General features: G+C 38.0%; 2 protein-coding genes across 2 annotated transcripts; one reads left to right on the forward strand and one right to left on the reverse strand.

Annotated features, from left to right (window-relative positions):
* Positions 1 to 281: 281 nt before the first annotated feature.
* On the forward strand, positions 282 to 15029 carry LOC140937616 (ubiquitin-conjugating enzyme E2 Q1-like). The gene is made up of 14 exons (XM_073387168.1): positions 282 to 565; positions 666 to 773; positions 891 to 992; positions 4304 to 4375; positions 5325 to 5377; positions 5700 to 5793; positions 6612 to 6696; positions 7798 to 7858; positions 9033 to 9123; positions 9602 to 9660; positions 10031 to 10079; positions 10766 to 10864; positions 12411 to 12480; positions 13035 to 15029. Exons 1-14 carry the CDS (start codon positions 407 to 409, stop codon positions 13064 to 13066), a joined length of 1134 nt encoding a protein of 377 aa, XP_073243269.1. The 5' UTR covers positions 282 to 406; the 3' UTR covers positions 13067 to 15029.
* Positions 15030 to 15094: 65 nt separating this feature from the next.
* On the reverse strand, positions 15095 to 18535 carry LOC140938832 (E3 ubiquitin-protein ligase TRIM45-like). Its single transcript, XM_073388360.1, has one exon. The coding sequence runs from the start codon at positions 18471 to 18473 to the stop codon at positions 16275 to 16277; it is 2199 nt and encodes a 732-aa protein (XP_073244461.1). The 5' UTR covers positions 18474 to 18535; the 3' UTR covers positions 15095 to 16274.
* Positions 18536 to 19705: the final 1170 nt, after the last annotated feature.

Raw genomic sequence — 19705 nt, forward strand, 5'->3', positions numbered from 1 at the left:
TCGCCCTCAGCGTCAAACGAGAGCTCTCTCGGCTACTGAATGAGAAAATGGCAATCCTACAAATAACAGTTGTTATCGACAGCAGTGAATCAAGGACAGATTAAGGCTCTTCAGCTCTTATTGTATGACTAAGCAGGGGTAATGTTTCGTAAACAAGATCAGGGAAGCACATACCTCTACCCGAAATTGTGTTTTTCCCTCTGGGCAATGCACCCCTCCGATTAGCCCTCAGTGACTCCGCCCATGTCCCTCCTTCCCTGTTTTTTCCGTATCAATAACTGGTCAGCGGTTGTACACAGCGGCTCTCGCAAAGACGCGAATTTTCATTTTTGCGGGATGGAAGTTGATTGTTGATGGAAACTGTTCCCAGTATAAAGTAGCTCTTGCTGTTGCCTGGGCAGGGCAAATGTCCAAGTTTCAAGAGCTCAAAAGGGAGCTTAGTATCCTAGAGAAAACCTTTGGCTCGGACCACGAACATCTCCGTGTAGAAGCCAATGGTTTGGATGAAGTGACATACCGATTTCTCGCACCCAATGGCGAGCACGTAGTTCACTGCAATATCTATGTAAGTCGTTCGTTTATGTTTTGTACTTGCTAGTGGTTCTTTAAGGTATTGAATAGTGTCATTGAGATTTATTGTAATCGAATTTATCATTTGCCAAAAGGAATCTTATCCCAACCCGCCGCCGATGTGGTTTGCGGAGAGTGAAGACGCGAAAATCACTCAAATTGTCGAGTCTTTGAGCTGTATTGAGCCCTCTGCGCCGAATTTGGTAAGCCTGCTTTGATTTTACTGCTTCAAATGATCTTTTTTATTTAAATGTTTCGAAGCTTAGTTCTCAATGACTTGGCTATGTGACGTTTGCTTTCATTTCCCATCTGGTTTGCAGTTACTTCGCTCGACAAAGCACTTGGTCAAGGAGCTATTCAAATGGCAAAATGTACCAATACCACCGCATATTGAAAGTCTAGATCTGGTTCAGCTTATACAGGTAGGTTTTGTATTTCCTTTCTTGTTAATTGGTACTTGATTTCCCGAGAAAGTGAAAAGGAAAAGTGCTGTTTATATTGACGCGACAGTGGTACAGCGTGCCAAAAATAGCGTGAAAAACCGTGTGGAAACGAGGCATTTTGTCCCGACGGCAGCACAAAAGAAAGGATTAAATTGTGTTTAACCGGAAGTGAGCCACAGAACGCAAATAAGTAACTATATTTTTTCGAGGCAGAAGCATCAAAAGAGGCTTTTATGCACCGAGATATTTGCAAATGCACTGATCAAACTGAGAAATTTAAATGGCTATTTACAAGCATTGAATGACTCGGCTTGACGTTCATTATGTGGTGCCATACTAACATGCATAATTTTGTGTGCTTGCATACATAATGTTGGCTTGTATTGTTGCACTAAATAAAAGCTTGTTTAATTTTGAACACCTTTCTACAACATATCCATTCATGCATTTTTAAAAATGTACACACAGTTGTAATGTAGTTTTTCTGAAATTTTATTGATTTGTAATTACTGGAGGGATACTTGTGACTTTTTCAAAATGATACAATAAAAATTTATTGCATCATTAGTTTTATACAGACATCTAAACCATTTCTAGCATTCTAGTATTTACATTTATTTGTGGCTGTACTCAGCAAAGGTTGCCCATTGCGTCAAAATCAATAAAATGAATGAAAATAAATAGATAAACAAATGAATAAACAGCTAAAATAATCTGCTAATTAAGAAAATAAAACTGCATTAGTTGCAGTTTCCTTCTTCCCACAAAAGAAAGGACCACAAAGCAACATGCTTCAGAGGAAGTAATTTTTTAAATACGAGGGACCCTCTGAGATTTTTCCCATTTATCTTTCCTAGTGAAATTGTTGCATACCATTTTGGAGTCCTGCAAACTTAAATAATGTCTGGTTGTAGCCTTGCATACCTCAACTTAAAGGGAGTTGTCTATGTCTTTTTTCTTTGCTTTTTTGCATTGTTTCCTACAGTGTAGTTTAAGCTTCCTTGTTCTATTAATTTTGTATTGGGGCTCATCTTTAGTAACCAAAACAAGAGAAAAACTACAGCTACACTGTTCAATGCATATCCCAATGGGGTACTCCCCTATAAAGTGATGGGAATGTTTGTCAGAAAATTTTGAGAACACCCCTAAAACAGTGCGCAACTTTTTTTTGGTCACCAGAACAAGTATTCTAGTCACCAAGAATTATATTCAAGAATTAATGGTATACAATTTAATTAAACATCTTTTATTTAGCTTTAACAAAAAAATGCTTTAGACTTCCTTTGAACTTTCTTTCGAACAGTTTTCCCTCGGGGCTCAATTACCAGCTGGTGTTTGGGAAAATGAGTCCACTCTCAAGTGTAAATCACGCAGTGGAATACACATTGAGAGAAAAAAAAACTTTAAGAATCACAAAAAAACTTATTTGGGTTATTAAAGAACAAAATCTGCAAACATCTGTTTTGCGTCCCATGTATTTGCATGTTCAGAAATGAACATCAGTGAAACTTGATCTATTTCGTTGCCTAGCACATGATGGAAAGTCTCAAGAAAAAGGAAACATTGCTAATGTTTTCGGGCAAAGAAGTTGATTTTGCAAGTCTGCTAGACAAACAGCATGACTCAGGGGTACCCATCGAGAATGTAGTTCAAAACCACTTAAACATAGCATTGTTGAATGTATCTTAGTATTTAAACGGTAGATATGGGCATATTTTTATCCCCTAAAAATTTTTCATCTCTTCGGATTTCCTAGCTGAAAGTCTAGTGATCCGAAAATTATGTGGGTCAAAACTTACCTCTGGAAAATTTCAGCCAGAAAAAAGGCTCCCGAAAATTCCAGGTGACCTTTCTAGGGTAAAAATGCATTAAAAATGGGTAATTATACTAGGTTTCAGCTGGTCGCAAATCCTAGGAGAGGCCGGCAAGCAAGAAATTTTTTCAATAAATGTTCCGAAAATTCTAGATCTCAAATCGTCTTCCAAACAGATATTTTCCGAAAATTGACATTGGGTGCTTCTCATGACTTTCAACGGTACCTCATAAGAAGTCAATAAAATATGGCAGAGCTTTTATTTGGGTCGTTACGCTCAACAGAAATTTGCATGTTTACAAGAAGCTCAAGAGGTAAGCGCCATTCGTTCTCGATTGACTTAATTTTTATCAGACTAATCTGCTATCAAGTCCAAAATCGAGATACATGTTTGACATAAAGAAATTGTTTTAAATTGATGTGCTAAAAGTCATTCACGGAGAAACACGGAACGACCTGTTGAGAATTGCGATCAATTTGCCCGGAAGTTGAGAAGACTTCCGTCAAATTCATCACTTGTGATTTAGTCACTATCCTCTTTCAAGTAAAAATCAAACGTTAGACAGACCAACTGTTAGATCATAACAACACTTGGTTAGAGTGTTCGAAAAAATCGGTAAAGCATTTAGACAAATTGTTAGAGGGTTAGGCCTAACCGTTAGAGCGTTTGGGCAAAATGTAAGAGCGTTAGAAAAACTGTTAGCTATTCATTTGTTTTGTAAACGATAACAGATTATCATTAGTTTACGTTTTCCCAAAGAGGAAAGTCACCTATCTTGGGGGCCAGGGTGGCGACCAGGCATGAAAATTTAGTCACCACTGAGTAAAAGCTGGTCGCATTGACAACCCCACAGGTCGCAACATCAAGCCCTGTAAAATGTACCAGAATCTTGTTTCATGGGCATGTCCCAAGTTCATTTTCACCCCTAAGAGCTACCAATTCAACAACAACCACATAAAACTGGCACTGCAAATTTCAATTGGTAAACAACAACTTTCTAACACTTTCTTCTCAAGGACTTTTTGAAACCAATCCACAAATTTAAACCCCTAACAGGTACGACAAGCACCCCGTCACTTTTATAGGGGAGTACCCGCCCCCCCCCCCCCCTCCCCAGGATGTATACATGCCCTTTCAAAGTTGCCCCAAGGATCTGTTTCAAAGGGAGGCTAAGTACGATGCTATTGATATGAAAATGTTTCTTTATTCCCATGCAAGCAAAATTTTTACAAGAAAGGCTTTGCACTTAACCTCGTTTTGAAGTGAGAGAAATAATTCAGAACTCTGAAATGGCCTATCATACTCTAGGTGTTATTTTAGCTTCGAGGGTACGTATGCATTGTACACACTCCTATCCTAACTTGGAAGGTGCATGTATGACCTTCCAGTTGAACATTTATATGCCTGGTCACAGGTTTAAGTGCTCTAATTTTGTTGTCTTGTTTTCACTCATTTTCCTTAAAATGTCATTTTCAGGAAGATGTAGAGATGAAAGACTCTACAACGTCACAAGAGGATGATGAAAGCGAAGATGAAGGCTTAGAAGAGGTACTGTCAGGAGCTTATAACCTGGAGCAAGCAACTCTCATTCTAAGCCTATGTCATGGTGTTTCTACAGACCAGTTTATTTTTAGATACACTTGAATAACAGCACCTTTTCCTGCGAAAATGGATGGGATTCCTCCGTGTCATCTTTGAGTACATTCAAAGTTATAATTGTATAAGATGTGAAAAAGGAAACAAAACGTCAATACAAGAGCAAATACATTGTAATACAATTTTTGGGTCTGAAGGTTTGGCTGTCAGACTGGTTCCTCCGGAACTCAAAAGATATTCTAAATTTGCATCAAATCATTCTTAAAATAAACGCCTTGACACAAGTACATGAAAGTCTCTTGCTCCTGGCTCCTGGTGCTGTATAAGATACAACTGTTCATACACAGTACCGAGCTACATGTATCCACCCCTTTTAATAAGGTAATTAATAATAATAATAATAATAATAATAATAATAATAATTATTATTATTATTATTATTATTATTATTATTATTATTATTATTATTAGTGGTAGCGGTACTATAAATGAATGCTTGGAATCAAGTACCCTGAGTTTCTGGTATTAGTTTCTGGCGTTTCTGGGGGGAAGGGCGAAGAGAAAATCAAAATGGAGAGCGAGAGTAAAGGGAAACGTCTGACAGAGATGCAACATTACTCAAGCCTTACCCCGCACAGCATGATTCAGTATTAGCCTGTCAATATCATTTGTGGTCATGCTGTTTAATATCAACACAATAATCTGTAAACCAAAGGAGCTTTTAAAAAAGTTTGAGTCAACATGCGTACTCTTTTCAAATTCCAGGGTTTGTTGAATGCCTTGAGTAATGCAGTACAGTGTATCTAGTGTAGTACTACTGTAGTATGTAGTGTACTTGTATACATACATGTACAGCTGCAGATTGTATACATGGAATGACAATTTTAGCCATCTTTTTTAGGGGCATGAGGACAGTGAAGATTCTGATAACTATGAAATGGAGGAAGACACAGAGTAAGTTTTATTGTATATTTGTAATGACAGTATTTTCTTTTGTGCACTACATTGAAAGCTCATTATGTAACTTTCAAACTACATGCACTCAGATACATGTATTTGACCATGGATATGTTGCTAAGAGCTGGCTATCAACTGAAAGAGACCTTTCCACCAGCTCATGTCAGGGTAATTTTGAAGGTGCAATTGAGGAAAAAGCTAGCTTGACCAATAGAAAAAGCTCCCTAGTGACAAGAAAGTGTTGAAAAGACTGTTGTCATGTCAGTCATGTAAATATACAAATTATTAGTTACTGATGCATTATTTTGATGTTAAACAGGACAGATTCTAACAAAGATCTTCAGGAGATTGGTGCAGCTAACTATGCAGTATTGGAAAGGATAAGAGTGAACAGGAGAGAAGACCATCTCAAGGTTAGTCAGTGCAATAAACAGTCTTTCAACTGACAGAGTGTAAGAAGATGAATTAGGAAATTTTGCAGGATTTCCAGTAGGCAACAGTCTGGCACAAAAATGGGCCGACTTTGTGTTGCAAGTAAATTTTATTCTCTGATTTCTCCATCAGTTATTTCGGCCTAGAACACTGTTAAAAAAACTTATTGAATTTACAACAACATAAAAGAAGCTCTGCCCAGTGGTTCAGAATGTTTAGTCAACAGTCGTAAATTTGCACTTGAGTTTGTTCTGTCCAGATTTTGTTCTGCCTGATTCAGACAGATCTTTGCCGAGCTCTTAGGAAACAGAAAATTACTTCAACAGGTTAAAAAGGTCATGTGATTTGGGATTGGTGGATTTTGATCCATTTTGGGTGTTTCTTTGTTCCAAGATTCATTGCTTTTGAGCTTCAGAGTTTTAGCTCTCAAGTTTTTTTCCCTTCTTATTACCGAAACAAGGCAAATTTAGATTGCCAAGGTGAAATTGTTCATATAGAGCTTCCAAATCCAGAAGAAACTCAGATATAGGAGGATGAAAACAAATTGGTACATTTCCACCAACATTTAATAATAAAATTTATTAAATGTTGGTGGAAATGTACCCAATATTTGACAAGCCGTGATTGGATGCTATGGTAATGGTTTGATTGACGTCTAAGAAAAACCTTAAGTTCTGAAACAATAAAAACACAGGTTGCTTGTTATCCAAAAGAACTGTAATACAACCGTATAAGAAGAGATCATTTAAAAGTTATGGATTGTTTATTTCAAATTTTTTTGTTGTTTCTTTTACATTAGGGAACAGTATGTGGTTCAGTTCAAGCAACTGACAGGTTAATGAAAGAACTGAGGGATGTGTACAGGTCTGACAGTTTCAAAAGAGGTACCTTAGGTTATGATGTATCTCAGTAATTTACATCCTCTGTACATACTTGTACATGTATATTGTAGTTACGTGAATTTTGAAAATTGCGAATATATGTGCAGTGGAACTTCAATATAATGAACCTCTATATAACAAGTCCTTGGTATAACAAACGATTTTCTTTACCCTGGAGTAATAGTGAAATAATATATGAAAAAGAACCTTGATCTAAGGAAACCTTGTTATTGTGAAAAAATTTTGCCAGCCCCTTGGCCCTTCGTTATACAATGTATCAAGGTTCCTCTGTATACTGTTATGACTGTGATTTCCACTGAAATGTGATTCTTACACTGTAGAAGTGATAGGCCTAAGTTCTTTGTTTCATGTCATTTCATTGATCTAGGTCTTTTGTGGCATGTAAAAGATCCCACACTCCTGTAGCTTATTAGAGTGGTGGACATACATACCTGTACAAGTAGACCACAGTATTATTGTGGTCCACTGTTTGCTTCATGGGTTGGCAGGGGGAAAGGGGTTGATATCATTGCAGGGCAAGAAAATCCCAGGTCTGATTTTCTAGGGCAAGTGCATCTAAACTTTGATCTTGGGCAAGTAAAAATAGAAGTTTGCTGGACCCAGTGGACAAGTGAAATTAGCATCAATTGGTCCCTGACTGAGTGTGTCTGTGTAGATAAATGACAATTTCCAGACAGAAATTATTTCAAAACTGAACACTGCAAGATTAGTGACAATTACAACTGTAGTAACTGTTGAAAGCATGAATTTATGTAAAATCCAAGTGCATGTTTCCTTACTTGTGTTATTCCTCCAGTCACCATAGGTCAAATCCAATAGTTAATCTGTACAGTATCTGGCACAGCATTTTGTATTAATCTTATACATGTACTCTTTGTTATAATCTATGACTTACATGCATTATGTTAAATTTATTATATTATAAAGTGGGGGGCAAGTGAAAACTGAAATTTATTTTCCCACTCAAATATTTTTTTCTTGCCTTGTATCAGTAAGGTACACAAGTCCTATTTTATCCCCTATCAGGGTGGTGATCCACCATAGCAAGAAACAATGAACTAAGCACTGAACTTTTCTCTCTAGGGACATACTCTGTCTCTCTCAACAATGATAATTTATATGACTGGACAATAAAGATTATCAGGTGTGTGAAACGTGTATTGTACCCTTTAAGGTGGCTCTGGTAAATTTTGATCATGTCTGGTTACTATGTTTGACTTCAGTTGAGTTGCAGGTTTTCTCAGAATTCATAGGCCATTGTGTTTTAACTGTAAATTGTAGATCACTGTCATTAGAGGCACAGTGGTCTACAATGTAGAGTTAAAACACAATGGCCTATGAATTCTGAGAAACCTGCAACTCAACTGCAGTCAAACATAGTAACCAGACATGACAAATTGATCTGTGCATGTCTGGACACACAAGTACATTTTTTTGACTTATATTTCTTTGATGCACAAATCTTCAGATATTTAAGTGGCACTGATAGACTTCAGAGACTAACGACTGTCATTTGCATGTGATATTTGAAGATTTGCATCAGTAATTACCAAAATTACAAGTGAACATGATGTATGTCCAATAACCTTTCTGGTTAGCCTGCGAAAACATCCTTTTCTCCTCGCCCTTCGCCTCTGAGGACGTTTTGCGCGGAGGAACCTCTGCGACTCGGCGGCAGAAATTCCATACTGATGACGCAAATCAATGTTTACATAATGAATCCAGTAGTCATGGGGTTCCAAATACAAATTGGTCGATTTTGGTAAAGTGTTGTGTTCATCTGCCAACGATCTCCTGCAAAACTCAAACGCTTCTTCCAGAGAAGAGTTTATTCCACAAATATTGACTGTTTTGCTGGAGATTCTTCGTGTTTACATTTGACCTTTGTGGCCTCTTGTCTTTTGTCTGTCATTCATAAACAATAGCTAAAACAATGTAACTACTCCGTCGACCAATCAGCTCTTCTGACCGGATTCTGTACAGATTATATGTCATCAGTATGGAATTTCTGTCGCTGAGTCGCAGACATTCCTCCTCGTGAAACGTTCCCAGCGGCGAAGAGCAAGGAGAAACGGATGTTTTCGCAGGCTACTTTCTGGTTTGTCTTACATTTACTTCATCATTATTGCACATGGTTGTACATTATGTCCTTTTTAAATTCTTAAAAGAAAACATTATTTTCAGGCCTTCTGAAGCATCCTTGGTTTCTTGATTTTGAAATACCTACATTTATAACAATCATGAATGCCATACATGTAGATCTGTTTGATGTCTTAATACTACAACAAAAATCTATAATTTGCATTTATTTCCTGTAGAGTTGACCCTGATAGTACTTTACACAAAGATCTGATGCAGTTAAAAGCACAGGAAGAAACAGATCATGTCTTACTAAATATGACATTTACAGTGAGTAACATCATTGAATAATCTTTGCTCCTAGTGGTGCATTTAATCAAATTCCAGGAATATCACTAATGGTGAAAATCACTGGTATTTCCTTGCAGTGACTTTAATGTTTGTTTTTTTAATCCAGCATCTGTAGATAAAGGAAGTTTGATTCAATGTACACCTGGAAATTTCCCCTAAGTTACATGTTGCCCTATTACACTGTTGTATTGATTGTAGTGATTGAGTGTACCTATCACTAGCAACTCCCAATTCATGGTTTAAAAGTACTGTAATCAGTTTCTTGCCTTTTAGAGGTGAAAAATCAGTATTACGAATGACTACTGCTATTGTCTAGGTTTTACAAATACATTGTACCATTACAGCATGTTCCCCAGCTTCCTTCAAACATTTTTTCCCTTGTCCAAATTCATTGAAAATCTTTGAAGTTATTGTGATATGTTTTTACAATGATCATTCTTGTGTTTCCTTATTTCAGGACAAATTTCCATTTGATCCTCCTTTTGTCAGAGTCATTTATCCAGTTTTAACTGCTGGGTAAGTAACCTTTGACGTAAAGAGAAAAGTAAAAACAAAAAGAAAAAGAAATTGCTGAATGCCATGCTGAAACTTATTATTAACATTTATTATGTTTATCAGTGTAGTGTGTATGTGTCACATCAACTACGTTAATGTACATACATATATGCCATTTTTTTATGGTGGCAAATTTCCTACATGCCAACAACCAATGTGAATGGCAAGCTGTAAATCTGACTTTCTTTGTACTTTGGACAACACAGTAGCTAACTAAATAGATAATTTTCCACACCACCTAAAAACACACGTTATTAATTTGTCCTGTTTTTGTGCAAGTTTGTAGCATTCAGTACATGATGCAAAATTTTTACTCTCATTTCCTCTTTAGTTATGTTCTTAGTGGAGGAGCACTTTGCATGGAACTTCTTACACCTCAGGTATGCAAGTTACATTAACCTGGATTTTACTCTTCTGTGTGACATCCGTATGGCTATAAGGCAATGATTAATTTTAAACTAATTAAAATCAGAATTTAGCGACAAAGTTGTGGAGGAGCTCTTGTCAAACAATGCAATTATGAGGTTTATTTCAGAGACAGAACAGTCAGTGCACCCCTCTTCCATCCCTTTATTCAAAGTTGGGGTGTTTGTCAATGGTTTCTTAAACAGGTTCATGTACATCGAACAGTGGCACAACATTGCGTGATACATTTTTCATTATTAATAATTGAATAATTAAATGAGGCTTAGTATCAAATGAAGAGTTATGCAGATTGAGGAGGGTGTTGGCCAAGACGGATTACGCCCTTTGGAGCTCTGACCATTATTATTCTTCAAATTGTGCGAAAGCTAAATCCAATAATTGTTATAATTTATTATTCATTCAAAATGATTGCTAGTTTTAAAACAAGCTAAACATACCTACCTTCTCATTCATTGTTCAATTTTTATTTCATCGTCTTCAATTGCCTGTTTCTCAGCAAGTCCAATTCAGGAGATAAAGGGATGTTTAGATCAGTAGATAAGGGGATGTTAAGTTCTGCAGATACACTTCAAAGGTAGTCATACTTATTCATAACCCTTGCCACTTTTGTTAAGGTTTGGTGTTAACTTTTACCATGTAGGGGTGGAGCAGTGCCTATACAGTAGAAGCCGTTATCATGCAAATAGCTGCTACACTTGTGAAAGGAAAAGCAAGGATTAACTTCCAGGATAATAAAAAGGTAATCTGCCCAGTAGTCAACTGCTTGCATAGAAGCTCTTTGTAAATGGGATTTTTATACCTGCAACATTATAAGCATTGCTTAAGGAGTAGTGTCATGTTCTTAATATTGTTATCTTCTTAGCTATGAGGTGTATTTCTAATTTTACTAAACCATGCCAATTGTCTTTTTGTTCGGTTTAAGTTCCCAATATAGATAATTTCTGAAGTCATCCCAGGTAGCTAAAACTGCAACCTGCCCCAGCTGTTGAAATGGTGGATAGCACTATCCATTGGATAAATCCCTATCCAGCAGATAAGCGTTAGGGAGTCCAACTGTATTATCCACTAGATAGAGATTTATCCGGTGGATAGTGTTATCCACCTTTCAAACCACAGGGACCAGGCCCCGTTGTTCAAAGGCTGGATAGCACTATCCACCAAATAAATCGCTATCCATTGGATAAGTATTAGGGAAATCAATATTGCACTATCCAGTGGATAGTGATTTATCCATTGGATAGCACTATCCACCTTTTGAACAACTAGCGTCAGGTGTATAAATAATATAAACTTAAAGGAGCTTTGTCAGGGCTGGCTAGTTCATATATTTTTGTTTATAACGTTAGTTATGCATCATTTTTTGCTATGAAACTTGAAAAATTACCTGTGAACGACAAAATCATAGCTTTGTGTCAAACAAAATATATCGCCCTAGAATAATTTCAATTGTTAAAAACAACAAAAATAAAATGATCTTTGAAAAACTCTGCTGTTAGGCTACCATGTTTTCTAAAACCACAATAAAAAATTGCAATCCATTTCAGTGTACTTCAAATTTGTCCATCTGTGCCTCCTTTTGCATTTGCTGTGGTAACCCTTTAACCGGCAATCGTACATATAGTGTATATGTACGCAAGGACCCTCTTGGCATAAACACTCTCTACAGTTCAGTGATTTGACCCCTGGACTGCTTCAATGCTTTTTACATGAAGTAGTTGTTGTGACTTGTGAGTGGATTTTGGCAGTAGCTTGCATCAAGTCTACTGAACTTTTTAACTGTAAGATTTGATCCAGTTTTTGTCATCTGTGGAGCTTTAAGGAATTGCATTGAGTGTGATTCTCTTCACCTGACCTTCAACATGGATCAAAACTTGCAATTCTGAAGATAAATGTCCCAGCAAAGGAAAACAAGTTTGTATGACTAGTAATGGCGATTGACTCGATAGTATGAAGCAACTTTGGAAGTCAAGTGCCCTTCTGAGAGTTGAAATTGGAAACTTGGTAAAATCCGTGATGAACATTTTGATATAATTATAGTTAATGATCCTGGGGTATATAGTATAGAAGTTGTGAGCATATTTTCACAAGACAGTGGCAGTGCAAAAAATTTCCCCAAAAATTTGCTGGTTAAAGGCTTGATTAATTTATACCTTCTTTTAATGTTTTGAGCATTGCTTTTTATGTTTCACTCAATTTGGTGGGAGTTTCCGCTGTTTGAATTTTGATAAATTTTGTTACACTGCCTCTTTAAGTTAATAATATTTTTCCTCACTTTGCTTTAACAGCCTGGTGTCTACAGCCTTGTAAGAGCCCAACAATCCTTTAAGTCTTTAGTACAGATCCATGAAAAAAATGGTAAGAATGATCTTCAATTTGTATGTATACAATCATATGAAAAGAACCTTTTTGTTTGTCCCTGAGAATACTCAGTTTAGTCCCCTACTTTCCTGTAAGATCTTCAAGATCAAGTGCTTACTGTATGAGGTGGCCATCTTGGTTTCAATTGTTTGTGTAACTCGGAGAAGAGTATCAAATCTACTAAGGGGTAGGGGGTTGGGTGGGAATGAAGCAAGATCCCTATTTTTCTTGCCTCTCTTCCCCCATTGCTTGAAACCCTGACACCTGCCTCTGTGTTACTAGCCTGTGTAGCAAGCATGTCAATGCATATTTGTTGAGAAAGCTAGAACAAGAGGGACTAAAAGAAAATAAATGCTTTCCTGCAAGCCCTACAATTCTTAAATGAAAAAAAAACAAACAAACACACAAGCAAACAAATTATTAAACAACCATTAGTGTTTCACGGTTCAGTTCATTTGTAGATTGACAGCTTGTCAACATGGTAGCCAGGGACAGATACCAGTTGTTATAAATTAATTTATTTGGCTTTTTTGTTTTATTCTCATTTTTAGGATGGTATACTCCACCTAAACATGAAGGCTGACTTAAAATATTATTGTTAATATTAGATTTGTAATTTCTAGTGCATGGGCTGCTGTTTGCATGGGATATTTTCTAAAAAAAGTTCACTTGTGGTGTACATAGTTCACCATTGACCCTTAAAGCTCTTATAACAACTCTCGTTATCCTCAAACCTTTTCTATGTGTACTTCTTATAATATGGTACAGTGAAACCCTCTACATAGCTGTACCAGCCCTGGGCTAAAAAAATGGGAAAATGCCAAACCAAAACATTGTGAAATGACAAGAAGAACTTGATTCTGACAAGTAACCTTCTAGGAATCACACTTATCACTTCAATGCTTACACACTTTAATCAGCAACCTTTGCTAACAAGACTTCCTGATAAATAATGGTAGTAATCTTGACTGAGTAGAATACAATTTGGTTCGCAGTCATGCAATAATTGATTAACAAAATCAGATGACTGCTTAGAAAGAGTCCAGTTTGTTTAATCTAGATGATGATCACAGACCGCATGGGTGGTAGAACATGAAGTCCTGTTAACAGTTATTAATTGGAACTATAACCAAATTTGTGATAATTTAAGCTTTTTTAAAATTAAAACACAAGATCTTCCGAGCTTTTTTTCCCAGAAAAAAAAATCAAGTACCAGTGCATGATGACCAATTCCTTGGTCGTGGCACTTACCGTCCTGTTACTCTGGAATTCCTAGAATTAAGGCTGCTGATAGCTAATCAGGTGAAGAGAATTTTGTTACAGTTATGATTATCGATTCATTGCTTCATGCTTTAATACATTACCAGGCTTTCACTCGGTCATTTCAATAAGGCTAAATTGTGAAAAAGGCAGCCGTTGGAATATTTCAAAAGGCAGTCGTTCTTGTAATGGCAGATGCCGGTCTTAGTTCAACAAGAAAATGACTAGACTATTGTTTGGGCTTGGGACAAAAAATTTCTTTGGTCTTAATAAGGAGTAGGCTCAGTCTCCAGCCTTCGTGTCTCGATGCGCCCGCGGTACTCCCCACACCCATTACAATTGACCAATCAGAAGCCAGCCCAAAGAATTCTGCGGGCTGTCTTCTGGTTGGTCAATTTTAACAATAGCCAAGCCCGTGCGCCCAGCCGTCGGGTGGGGAGTGCCGCGGGCACATCGAGACAGCCAGGGCTGGAGACTAAGCCTAAATATGGAGGTGATCGTGTGACTGTTGTGATCATATGGTTGTATTTCACTGTACTGTTGAAGGGCTTTTTTAAAATGTGTATGCCATTTTCCCCCTAGTGACCATTGCCCTTATTCCATTCTTGTAACCTTTATGTTTGAGAAAACGGTGTATTATATAAGAAGAAACTAGATGTTGGTCATTTCTAGAGCTCGGAGGTCGGTTGGTGATAGATTTCCTTTGATTTATGAAACAAGCTAAAAATAGTCCTATCATAGTACCACGTATGTCCTGTATGCTTTGATCCTCATTCACAAAGTGTCTCTCTTCAACTGTGGCATCATCAAAGATGATGTGCTCAAAGGGTGGAGCAAGATATTCCCATTCAGGGTTGACAACAGAGAATTCATTAGTTTCGTTATCTGTACACAATCTTTTTCCTGAAGGGCTAGAAAAGTGGCCCTCTTGCCTCTGTTCCCTTATCTGAGAACACCAGGTCAATCCATCAACTCATTTGGCTTGGAAACATTGTCTGAGTGAATAAAAGAGGCGTAACAGAGGAAAAAGATATTCCCTCATTCTGTTATAGATCCCAGTGAGTATCATTATTCACACAGGGATCAGGGATATACCTCCGTATTGAACTTAACTACTGTTAAAAGTACTAGTTCACCAAGGAGGTGTTACAAATTCCTAATCGTACATAACATTTCCATTTTTGTTCTTTCGCCCTAGTTCTCCGCATTTTTGCATTTTGTCAAAAGATAGACCTTCGATAAATAGATTTTAAGTGCAATTAAAATAAAAAGAAAATAACTGGAAAGGGAGTTGTGAGTTTTTTCAAAATTTAAACTGAGCTTGTAGTATTTGCGAGAGATAGACGATATTTAACCAGGCTTTTGTTCATTATGTATTTGTATCCCCTCTAAAATGCTCTTCCTTAATGCTCCATTTTTCCATCAAAAAGCTTGGTCTCTCCCAAAAAAAGTCACTAAAATCACTAAAATGCTCGATAATGTTCATCATACAGAGGCTCTTTTTATTCATTTATTTAAGTGGTATAACAACAATGTTCATGCATAGGGCAACCAATTTTGCACCTGGCTAAGTCCACGCGCAAGCGCAACGAGATTATAAACTCTCTTCCCAAGAAATGCAAAGTCCAAAATCCGGGCCCCAAAAATGGATGAGTCCGCAATCCGCTGCCATTGCCCGGGTTCTTCAAATTCGTTAAAATTTCGCTCTGAATTCGAAATCCAGGCGAAACTATTTTCAAAACCTGCCGATCCGTTGGCCTATTCACCCCCCTCAGAACTGAATTTCCAGACTTCCATTTGTGATTCTTTACATGAAAGATTTTGTTGTTTCATAACAGTTTCCAGAATTTTTAACCATTTTGTTTTTTAATGGCCACCCTTTGATTTGATACACCTAGTATATCACCGTGATCGGGTCTGATCACTTACTTCAACTGAGTATAACGAGCTTTTCTAATGAACCTATTAAACAACAAAATTGATAGACTTGAATGTCAACATAGGTTGAGAAAAATTCTAAAGCTCTTTCGCAACAGATCCTAAACTTAAAACTGGGTGTTTTCAATAAGAGCCTTATTTTAAGAAAATAACCTTTCCAGTGAGTGTTGAAAAATACTTCACGAGTGAGCGCAGCGAACGAGTGAAATATTTTTCCGCGCGTTTTTCGCATTTCTTTTTACTGAACGAGTTTTCACCACTATCTCGGAGCCTGGAACAGGCTATCTTAGCTAGAGAAGTGTCTGTCTGATAGAGGTGTCCTATAAGAGAGAGTTGGCTGCACTTCATTGAATTTCATAACATTTTAAAACTTTGACGCCACGTACGGAACGTTATTGCACACTTGAAATTACTAATTATCGCTGAAATTTCGAGCCAAAATTTAGGATAAATTTGTCACCCACGATATTATGTTTTAAATTAACGTTTGGCAGCCTTAACCTAACAGATCAAAATTGACTGATATTATCATTTGTTAGCCGGAAATAATCGAACGTTTCTTATGTCCAGGGCCTCTTAATTCGAAAACAGTTCTATTTAAGGAAAAAAACCTTTCCTGCTTCGAAATCGGAAATTAAAATGCGACCATCCGGCATTTGTGCTATACCACTTGGCCAATTTAGTTTAGTAACAGCTCTCCCAGTGAAGCGACCTTCCATAGTGAATTGTTGCACGTGACCACAGTCTTTGTCACCGACCAAGATATTTCCGTGTATGTCAATATACAATCTCCACGGGTTTGTAAACTGTCCGTCTTCATTGCCTTTCTCACCAATCTTGCGTAGAAACCTCCCTGAAGAGTCAAACACCTTTAAACAGCCATTCCCGCTGTCAGCAACTACAAACATGTCCTTGTAATAGGCGCAGCCTACAGGAAACTGCAGTTTTTCTGGACCTCTGTCTCCAAATTTCAATATAGGGACACCATCCTTTGTTAACACTTGAACTCGGTGGTTGTAATCAGCTACAATGATGTGTCCTTTACAATCCACACAAACACTCCTTGGAGTGTTAAACTGTCCAAATCCGTACCCAAATCGTCCAAAGCTGTTTATGAAGTTCCCTGAGTGCACATTAAATTGCTGTATTCGGTTATTACGCACGTCTATCACTAAAATCTGATCTTCGTTCACAAATGTCACATCACCTGGTGTGTTCAGCTCTCCAGGATTCTCTCCATACCAGCCCAACTGTCTCAAAAACTTTCCTTCTTTATCAAATATAAAAATACAGTGCTTATCTTGGTTCGCTACGGCGATCATTCCCATTGAGTTCACAGCAATGCCGGCTGGCTTAATCGTAGTGTCACTTTGCAGCTCGCCTACAACTTCAAGCTTTCGTTCCTGTACCTCGATATTAGAGGGACTCTGAGCAAGGTTGTCGCCGTTTACCTTTGCTGAGATGTGGTAGACACCCGGCAGTTTAGGAACAAATTTCACTTGGAAATTTCCGCCTGCTTCATCGTTCCCTTCGTTGATGATCAAACTTGCTAGTTGGTCAGCAGGTTCCACTTGAACCTCTACGTCATCGTCATATTGTTTGTTACTGATCTGTCCTTCGCTTGTCTTCGGGCAAATCGATATCTCTACTTCAACGCCAGCTTGAAAAGTTTGTTTCAGTCCTTCAATTGTTGATTTTTTTGGGTCAGTCTCGGTTGATTTTATTATGCCGAGACTCAAAGTATCTAGCTTACAAGTTGACACGAACTTTACAAACGAACCAGCAGGCAGATCGGGCATTTCAGTTTTGCGAAGCTCTTCAAATCTTTCCTGTAAATTCTTTCTGTTTCCTATTATGTCTGCACTCGAGCTTCTCTGAGCTACTTCACTTGCAAACTCTGCCGCTTGTTTGATCTGTTTTTCTAGCTGTTGAACTTGTTTCTTTACGGCATCCAGTTCCTGTATTCGAGACACGCGTATGTTCTCGAGCGTGGTAATTGCCTCGCGCTCGCGTTCGCGAATCAAAGCCATTATTTGCTCGGCTGATTGAGACACTTGGCGTTTAGCGATTGTGATGTTAGCTTCAAGATTGGCGGCTGTCTCCTCTAATCGACGGATAATGTCTCTGCATGTTTGGTGTTTTTGCTTCATCGACTCAACTCCCGCCAAAATTTTAGCTCTTTCTTCATCCGCTGCAGTTTCTAGCAGCTCAATTTCATGAGTCTTGTGATTCATATTAAAACATATTTGGCAAATACAAGTTTGGCAGACGCGACAGTAAAATCTGGTTACTTCTTTATCGTGGTACTTTTTAGTGCAGAACGCCTTTCGCTTTAACAAGGCTTCGTAATCTTCTGCTTGAAACTGTTTGACTTTGGTCACCTTGTGTCCTGCGAACGCGGCATCTCTAAACAGCTCGTGAGCGTTTACACAAGTGCCACACAGGAACTTCTCGCAGTCGAAACAATAGCTTGCTTCAGCGCTCTTTTTCTTGCAAAGTCCGCAACTTATCTCACCTCTATCGTCACTTTGTTGAACAGTAAGAAGACTCAGCAAGCTGTTATGAAGAAAACTGGTCGGTAACTCATCGAATAAGTTTCCTTCGGGGATGGCAATTTGTGTCTGGCATTCGGGGCAGCGAAACTGGCCATGTCTCTGACTCATAAGCGCATGTTTCTTCAGACACTCACAGCAGAAGGTGTGAAGACACGCTATGGTTTTTGGCTCCTTAAAATTATCCAGGCAAATCGAACATTCAACATGTTTTTGGAGGTTTTTTAGGAGAGATTCCATCGCAAAATTAAATACAAAGCAAACTATGCCTTGTATGCCTTGCAGAGAGCAATTTGTGAAACACACCCTTGGATTCTATTGTTAGTCGATTCCTAGAATCTTTAGCCTTGTTATTCATAACAACACGTAGCAGTTTATTTTAACTGACCAACCAGAAGATTTCTGCTTGACCTTGTTGGGCTCAGTTGCCAAGTTTCCATGACCTAACCCACAAAAGACTGTCATTCAATGCATTCAGGAAGCACTCTCTGTCAGTTACACTTCAAAGCTCCCTTTGTAAGTTCCGTTTAAATTTCAGAAAAAGTTCATTCTGAAATAGAAATGTAGCTGAAATAACTTTGGCTTAAGCTTCGTTACAAACATGTTAACATGAGGAGCTTTGCTCAAGAAAAAAAATCTCAGCAGGCGCCGTAAATTGATGCCCTGGTACGCGATAGAAAGGTGTTTGCTTGGTGTCATAAAATTAATTAAGACCGGAACATAATAAGTAAACCAGATGCCAAGTATCCGCGAGGGACGCGTCATTTGAGCGCGAGGCAAGAGGCGAGGAGCCAGCATCCCACGCAACGGTTTTTTTGCGGCGTGACCTTTCTGTTTAAAATAAAAAAGATTTTGATCATTCGAAATGTACCTTCTTAAAAATAAAAGCTCGCTTCATCTACTCGTAGAAAGTAATTTACATGAATTTAGACTTACTGTTTGTCTGTAAAACCGATAAACAAATCCAGATCGGACTGCCGGTGATTTGGACGGGGCACGCCAGGCTTAAAAGACATTACGTTAAAGCAATTTATGTTTCGTTTGTCACTTTGATAAAATTTTTGAAGGAGCGACCCATATTTCATGAGGAAATATTAAATACTCGAGTGCCCGAGTCAGAAACATGACGTGACGTGTGTGACAAAGCGCCGCAAAAACTTGTTTCCAGTGCCGCTCAAATGAATGGACGGCAGCGTACTACATGTACGATTTTTTTTGTTTTTGAGGGTCAGGCAGCGATCATGCGATGTAAACGAGTTAAATTCTTACTAATTAATTAATATTCTACCTTAGAATTTCAAAGTTCAAAAGCGCTGTGGTTTTGATTTCGAAACCATTTGAAGTGAAGGCGACCGTCGACGGTATGAGTCTTCGTTTCCCATTTCGAGTCTGTCGAGGGTTACAACCCCCAAAAGCATTGGCATGCACTCAAAAAAAAAATATGTGGAGTCCGTCCGACGGGTTTCTCCAAA

Source organism: Porites lutea, chromosome 5, assembly GCF_958299795.1.
Source record: "Porites lutea chromosome 5, jaPorLute2.1, whole genome shotgun sequence".
NCBI classification, from domain to species: Eukaryota; Metazoa; Cnidaria; class Anthozoa; order Scleractinia; family Poritidae; genus Porites; species Porites lutea.

What these genes read in the sequence shown, in the direction of transcription:
- LOC140937616 (XM_073387168.1), top strand. Translation starts at nt 407, where the DNA reads ATGTCCAAGTTTCAAGAGCTCAAAAGGGAGCTTAGTATCCTAGAGAAA. An exon ending in ATCTGGTTCAGCTTATACAG is followed by an intron (nt 993 to 4,303) that starts GTAGGTTTTGTA and finishes TGTCATTTTCAG; the next exon opens with GAAGATGTAGAGATGAAAGA. An exon ending in GAAATGGAGGAAGACACAGA is followed by an intron (nt 5,378 to 5,699) that starts GTAAGTTTTATT and finishes GATGTTAAACAG; the next exon opens with GACAGATTCTAACAAAGATC.
- LOC140938832 (XM_073388360.1), bottom strand. Translation starts at nt 18,473, where the DNA reads ATGGAATCTCTCCTAAAAAACCTCCAAAAACATGTTGAATGTTCGATT.